Genomic DNA, 7,622 nt, shown 5'->3' with positions numbered 1-7,622 from the left:
CCAACTCTGTTATCTAGGTTCTATTTATTTCTCATCCTTTTAGCATACAGGCATCTAAGTAATTAGCAGATTGCCCTACAAGTGGCTTTTTATGATTTCTCATGTTTCCCCTTATTTCTAGGCTTTTATCCACTTTGCCCTGTTTGCTTCTATCTGAAGATTGTGTTACTGCTGCCCATAAATCTCTCCATTTTTAAGTGGATCTTTTCTCTGCTTTACAACTTGGGAATGCTATCCCATTGTTGCTGAAGTCAAAACTCTGCAGGTGACACCTTTTTGTTTAGCCACTGTTCATTTCCAGGATAAATCTGTTTCTGTCTGGACTTCTAATTTTGCCTTGAAGAATAGAGGAGATGACCCTAAACTCTTGCCGCATTTGCTGTCAACCCCAGAGCCTTGTAGTCACTTTTGTTTTCAGACTTATACCTGGGACCCACGGAGATGAGCAGGGTGGAATAGCAGTAAGAGGGTCAGGCAAATCAGCCATGTTTTTCTTTCAAAGATTTTAAAATTAGTCAAGTAATACTATAGCAAATCCCCAAAGTAGCCTCATCTTGCCTAGGCCCAATGGTATGGTAACAGCATTTTTGGCTGTTTCAGAAATCTCTATAGAGAGACCAGGCTGCTTTTGAAATATGCTAAGGATTTAAAGGCATATATATTTCAGAGCAATTTGCCTCTAGCCCCAATTTCTGGAATGGTTGATAAATATACTCTGCAATTTTACATTTTGGTGTTGTTGAAGCCAATCTGATTCAACTAGTCAATGCATCAGACTTACTTGCTTTAACATTAAATTCGTAGCACACCACTTTAGTCCCACTTACCATTCCTTGTGATTGGGTGACACATTAAGCCTGTCTCATAAAGCACAGTCTAGCTACATTTTTTTCACCGTCTGTTACCAGTTACACAAGTAATTCAGTGAAGGTTTATTCTAGATACAATAAGCAGTATTTCTTGCTGCATACAAAGACTTAACTTTAAGGCAAAAAAAATTACATGCATTTAAAGTTCCAGCCCCCCTGGCCTTTATCTTGTTTGTGAGATGACAGTTTAATTGAGCAAAGGAAACTACTTGTATGGATCAATTTGGTTTAAGTTAAATTAAAATGGCAAAGGAGAATAAAAGTTGCCTTGACTGGCATTAGTATTGGTATATTTAACTTGGATAATTTCTGCGTTTTATCTGATGTGTCTGTTGTGTCACATACTGCATGGCCATACTCTTGTGGATGCGTTCTCTTGGTTTATCTTGTGAATTATGGAGTGGATGTTTGCACACCTAACAGTACTAATATTTTGTGGACTTCATGGCACCTGGGTCGAAAATGTTTTGCTCTGAGTCTACTGTCTGAGAGCAGGCATTGCTGTCACAAATAAAAAATACAAGTTATACTTGAGCCTGATCTCAGGTTGTGTCCATCCACTTGGATCTGTCTTTTAGCATAGGGTGCAGACTCTCCTTCTAGTTGCTGCTGACTACCAGGCTTTTCAAGAACTGAAGAGTTGCTGTAAGAGTGGCTAATTTTGTATTTTTTTCTTATTTTTAGAGTTTTCTGTATCAAGAGAAATCTTGCCCTGATACTACTCCGAGAAACCTAAGCTTGTGATAGTTGTTCAGGGTAGAATTTCTGGTTAGGTTTCAAGGCAGACAAGGTTCTTTGGGTGAATCGGATATCTTTTATTAGACCAACTTAAATAGTTGGGGGAAAAAAATAAGCAAGCTTTTAGGTTTAAAAACCCTTCGGCAGGCTGAGGAAGTTTCTGCAGTTGGTGTGTGCTCTTCCTGGATGGAATGAAAAGTAAAGAAGCCAGAGGCTGGGCTGGTATAAATACAAGATAAGCAGTCAGTGAAGATGTAAATTGAGGAGTCAGTGTGTGTGAGACAGGCTGGGTTGCAGGGAGAAGGGGGGTGAATAGCGGAGTTGCCGTTTAACTTAAACATTTTTTCCCCACTATTTAAATTGATTTAATAGAAAATTCACCCAAAGAATAGTCTGCCTATGTCCTTAAGACGAACACGGCTATAACCTACACCCCTGGTTAGTGATCAAGAAGCAGACCTAGGAACAAATTCAAAATAATTTTACCCTGAAACTTGAGCATGGGTTAGGATGTTTTATCATCCTATATTAGGATGAGGCAAGGTTTAGCTGAAGTTACGTGTCTGATACCAGACTGGAGATCTGGGAAGAACTAAAAGATCTTTTGGAAAATGTTAATTGTTTAGACTGAACTAAGTGACTTACTACCTGTGACTACAGTTGTTTTTCAAATATAAACGCATACACATACAATAATGATTGTGTGATATTTGATTCATCTTGCACTCTTGACTTGTATTTGCCCATTATCCTAGCTGCACTGAGAGCAGATCACAAAGCAGCTTGCTAAATAAATATTTCTTCCCACAAAGGCAGTGTTTTCCTGCACAACTACATGGAGACAAGCCCTAGAGGAGTAACAAGGTTTAAATCTGATACTGCATGATTCATCTCAGCTAAAGATTAAAATAGTTTGACGTTTGAGAACTCCTAGTCCTGTACTATTGGACCGGCTTTATTTGTTGTGCTGGCTTGATTTATTATTCCAGCTACTCATGCTTTCTGATGAAAATCTGCGACTTGTGACCAAAGGCAGCTCAAATAATCCTCTGGCTTCTTTCATTCCTGTTGCAGCACTAGAATCCTAGTTAAATAGGATCATATCTTGAAATATTGATACATCTAGAAGTTAAAGATGGATCTTTGCCATTTTACTCAAACGGGAACCTAGGCCCGCTATCATTGTTTGTAGTAAATTTGCTAGCATTACTGAGTAGGGCCTGCCTCAGGCTTTGGCATACAGGAAGAGATCCTGGCTTTCCAAGGGAAATGTCATTATAGGCCTGCTCAGGATGGGATCCAAATTCAGTATCTTCAGTACCTCCAATGTTATCCATAAAGTACTAGGATTCATTGGCAGCTGCCCTTGGCAAAAAATCCGCTCTGGTTCATGGAAACAGGGGCAGGTGCGGGAGGGTTTTTTCAGAAGTTGAACTACTGTCCCTTTAAAAATAAATGAATAAATAATGCCTGCAGTAGCTTCTTCCCTTTGTTGTAGTATTGGAGCTTGTTCTGGGAGTGACCTTTCTCCATCATTTGCTTTGATTCCTGCTTTTTGCACTTGTCCATGCACATAGATGCGTAGGTCACAGCTGCTATGAGACTGAGACGGTTACTCCAGCAGCACATAATTGCAAACAGGGTGCTTCTGGTCATGTACAGAAGTGCCATCTGGTCAGCATGACCCCAGCGCAGTAGAGGACCCAGGTAAACAGTCCGGATGTTCCAGGATAAACAGTTGGAAGACCGTCAGGAAAGTTAATTGAAACCAAGGCTGTGACCATGGGTTTTTTGTTGGGTTTTTGCTTTTTCCCCCTGGACTAGCTCAATCTGGAAGTGATTTAATGCACTTTCAAGGAGACTAGAAACCAGTGTCATGCAGGTAGAAAAGGAAACAGAACTCATGGTAGAGGTTCTCTCTTTTGTTAGACCAACTAGATATTTGCAAAACAAAAAATCTTTAATTGCAAGCATCTTGCAATTAAAGACTCTTTTTTGCAAACATCTAGTTGGTCTAATAAAAGAGAGAACCTCTACCATGAGTTCTGTTTCCTTTTGCCTCTAGACCAATACAGCTACAACGGGGATACCTGACACATGCAGATACAAGGCATTTTAACACCCTTCTCCCAAGTTAATTGCAAATACTGTTTCTTCCTTGCATAGGTAAACCCTCAGACAAAACAGACCAAAAGAATCGCAATGCCTGAACACTCAAGGAAAGGAGCAGAGATCACAAACACACACACCCCTTCCTATAGAAAAGGCAACATTCCTTCCATTTATTTCTTTAAACTAATGAAACAGTTGCAGCCAGTTCACAGGTTTGCCAAAGCCATTTTTGTGGGGGAGGGGAGGGTTAAAAAAACAATTTGTTTCACAAACAGATGCAATCCATGTCCCTCCGCTGGAAGCACTTGAAGACTAGCCCTGCTCCCCCCTCATTGAATAAATAGTGGCCCTATTGCATGAGAACTAGCCAGCTCCCAACCCAGACTTTAATGAGACAGCAAGTACTAACAGTCTGTATTTCCCAGATAATTAATTCCCTTAAGAATGTAAGTGACATTAAACAGTCACTGCCAGGCACTGAATCCAGCCTTTTATGGAAAGTCCCTGTTGGGCTTTACATACTGTGCTGTTCAGACTGCTTGTGCATCACATGTTGTGTTCAGTGCAGCTCTTCCAGCCTAGTGAAACCCCCTTAGAAAGTCAAGGCCTCATCACAGAAGGTGCTGTACATCCAAAAAGCTGCCTCTACCAGCATTTGAAGCTGTTGCTGCATCCCATTCCCAGTCAGGAGGGTATTACCCGCGGCACAGATGGTTCAAGGTCCCCTGGTCAGGCTTCCCCCACCCCCACCCCCCATACCTGAGGGCATAGAGTTGCTGCACCCTACCTAACAGAAGGCACTGTCAGCGATCCCTCGATTTGAGGACAATCTCTACACCGCTCACTGGGTGGGTCTTGAGGTGACTGACCGGTCCATTCCTTGAGCCACAGACCCAGTGGCAGAAGTTGCAGGTCTTTCCACAGGGGCAAATAGGCTGCAGGCTGGGATTCCTCTCCTCTTCCTTCCTCCGCTCCTCCTGGCTTTGAGGGCAAGAGGCTTTGCCGCTTGGTTGAAGTTGCAGCACCACTGGAGGCAGTCAGCAGCCAGCTCCTTTTCCGCTCTGGATGCCAGCACCTGTTTTCCTGGGGTCTGCCTCCGACGCGCCTGTGTAGCATTTCTGCTGGCTGTCGCATGGTCTGGGACTGTTATTACTACACCTACCCCCGTCCTCGCCCCTCCCGCAGTGCCCTTGCAAAAGCCTGCAGGCACCCAGCTGCGGATCACTGCTTTGTGCCGCATGGAAAGCAAGGGCCGGGCCCCCGGCCGCTCGGGGTGCAGCCCACATGCCTCAGGTAGGCTGGGGGCCCAGTGGAACGGGGCTAGCCAATCGCATGTGGAGCTCCTACAGGCTTGGGTGCCCCCTGGGCAGAGCCCCCGGAAGGCGGTTAACCAATGGCGCCTCGAGTTGCTTTGGAGGGCTCCACACCCATTGAGCAGAAGCCTGTGGAAGGTGATTAATCAATGGCGCCTCGAGTTCCCTTGGTGCCTGAGGCGGGCTCCGCGCCCATCGGGCAGAAGGCACTTAGGCAATCCCAAGAGCTTGGGGGCGCGGAGCCCGCGGAAGGGGCTGCCAGCACCCGCCTCAAGCCGCCGCCTCAGCGTCGGTGGTGGCCGCGCCTCCCCCTCCCTCCACGCACGACCTCGGCTGCGGGGCGGCGGGCTCCGGGCCCGGCAGGGCGCGGCGCACGGGCTCGGGGCTGTCGTCCGCCCAGCGGCCGACGCGGCGCACGCCAGACCGCACGCGGGGGGCGTTGCGGCAGGGGTTGTGGTCGTAGATGACGAGCTTGAGGGCGGGCAGGTGCTCCAGGCTGGGGAAGGCGCGGATGGCGTTGCGATCCACGTCGATGACCTCGAGCAGCGGCATGCGCAGCAGCACGGGCGGGAAGGCGGGCAGCTGGTTGTCCGCGAGCCAGATGGAGCGCAGGCGGCGCAGCGCGCTTAGGCGGGCGGGCAGGGCGCGCAGCGCGTTGGAGCCGGCGTGCAGGGCGCGCAGCAGGCGCAGGTCGCAGACCGCGGTGGGCAGGCGGCTCAGCCGGTTGGCGTCGAGCCACAGCGTGCGCAGGTTCTGCAGGCGGCGCAGGTCGCGCGGCAGGTCGCGGAGCCGGTTGTTGCCCAGGTAGAGCGTGCAGAGGCGGCGCAGCGCGCACACGGCGCCCGGCAGCGCGCGGAACTCGTTGAAGTCCAGCGCCAGCAGCTGCAGGTGCTGCAGCCGCTCCAGCTCGGGCGGCAGCTGGCTCAGGCGGTTGTCGCTCAGGTACAGCTTCACCAGCGCCCCGAAGGCGCAGACGCGCAGGGGCAGGCGCCGCAGCTGCCGCCCGCTCAGCTCCACCACCTTGTCCGCCGGCATCTCGTCCAGCGCCGGCAGCACGCAGCGCTGGCACGGCTCGCACGGCAGCAGCGCCGCCAGGGCTCGCAGGCTGTTGCCCATGCCGGGGCCGGGGCCGGGGCCGCGGGACGAGCGCGACTGCGGCTGGGTCCTGCCGCTCGCGCGCTGCCCGCCGGCATTTCCTGCCGCCCCTTATAGCGCTCTGTTTACATGGCACCCGCCACCCGTCTCGAGAGCCCTGAAATGTTTCTGATAAGGGCCTGAGTGTGTGGGGATGGCAAGGACGAGCGGCCCGACACCGAGAGCAGGTCGTGTGTGCAGGCACGCACTCGCATGCCTGTCCAGCAGAGCACACGCACACATGCAAAGGCACACGCACACATGCTTGTCCAGAAACATGCACGCACTCACGCTTGTCCAGAAAGACATACGCGCTTGCGGACACATGCATGCATGCGTGCACACACATGCTTGCCCAAAAACACACACATACATACATGCTTGCCCAGAAAGACAGACACATGCACACATACAAGCACGCAAATATGCAGCAAGATGTGCTTGCCCAGAAAAGGCACATGAACACACATGCATGCATTTACCAAGAGGTGCATGCACGTAAGCACACTCACACACACGCTTGCCCTGGAAGAGATTCACGCGCACGTTTCCCCAGACGCGCATGCACACACTCATATATGCTTCCCCAGAGAGAGTGAGAGACACGCACGTGCACGCACACACACATGCTTGGCCACAAAGGACTCTTTCCCTTGCAGCCGAGACTGGAAAAGTTCTAAACTTCCATTAAACTGGATGCAAAACCGCCCCCTGAGTGTCCCCCTTTTCCAGCTGGGCTGCCTGTGTGGTCGCTACCCACCAGGAGGATTGGGTCAGGAAAGTAAACGTTGCTAAAGAATGGCAATTTAACTTAATAGTAAGCCAAACAGTTTAAACTTGGAGCCGAACGAGCGGAAACATCAGATATAAGTCGATTGTTGTTTAAAATATCTGTCAAGACTCCACTGACTTTCCAGATGAGTGCCACTTTTATGGAGTTACTTTGTAAGGTGCCAAACACATATTTTAAGAGTGTAACCTACCACCCGCTACTTATCTCAAACTTTTAACACACATACTTGGCAAAGCGCTATCGTTAGGCGCTCTAGTATTTACTGTCTTAATTTAACAGCATTTACTATAGCTGCTGGCACTTTTAGCCTCAAGGAGCTTTTTCACTCAACTGCATTGTCCACATACTTTCTGAATTTCGGTATCATGTATTCACCAGCTCAACCTGCTGAGGGTCGCTTCTGTGCCACTTCTGACTGTGCTGCTGCACTTCCAGTGTCCCTGCTACTGACTCCCCTTTCCTCTGACACATGACTTTATATACTTCAATCGGTGGCAATGTTTTCCCTCATTGAAAGGTAACTCTATAAATGTGGAATGTCTGGAACATATTGCTATTGTTTTCAGTAAGGATCGGGATAGTCAGCCTACAGGAGCGACATGGTTGCTGTCTGGAGCAACTTACTGTGTGGGGCAGGGGGAGGAAAAGACAAAGCTAATAATA

At 48.8% G+C, this 7,622-nt stretch overlaps 1 protein-coding gene across 1 annotated transcript; it reads right to left on the bottom strand.

The window, feature by feature from the left end:
- Positions 1-5,302: 5,302 nt before the first annotated feature.
- Positions 5,303-6,148, bottom strand: LRRC10 (leucine rich repeat containing 10). The gene has a single exon (XM_019543939.1). It carries the CDS (start codon positions 6,146-6,148, stop codon positions 5,303-5,305), a length of 846 nt encoding a protein of 281 aa, XP_019399484.1.
- Between the last annotated feature and the right edge of the window lie 1,474 nt (positions 6,149-7,622).

Source organism: Crocodylus porosus, unplaced genomic scaffold (assembly GCF_001723895.1).
Source record: "Crocodylus porosus isolate Cpor-Errol unplaced genomic scaffold, CroPor_comp1, whole genome shotgun sequence".
NCBI lineage: Eukaryota > Metazoa > Chordata > Crocodylia > Crocodylidae > Crocodylus > Crocodylus porosus.
The sequence above is the reverse complement of the archived record's forward strand: the minus strand, read 5'-3'. Positions and strand labels throughout refer to the sequence as shown.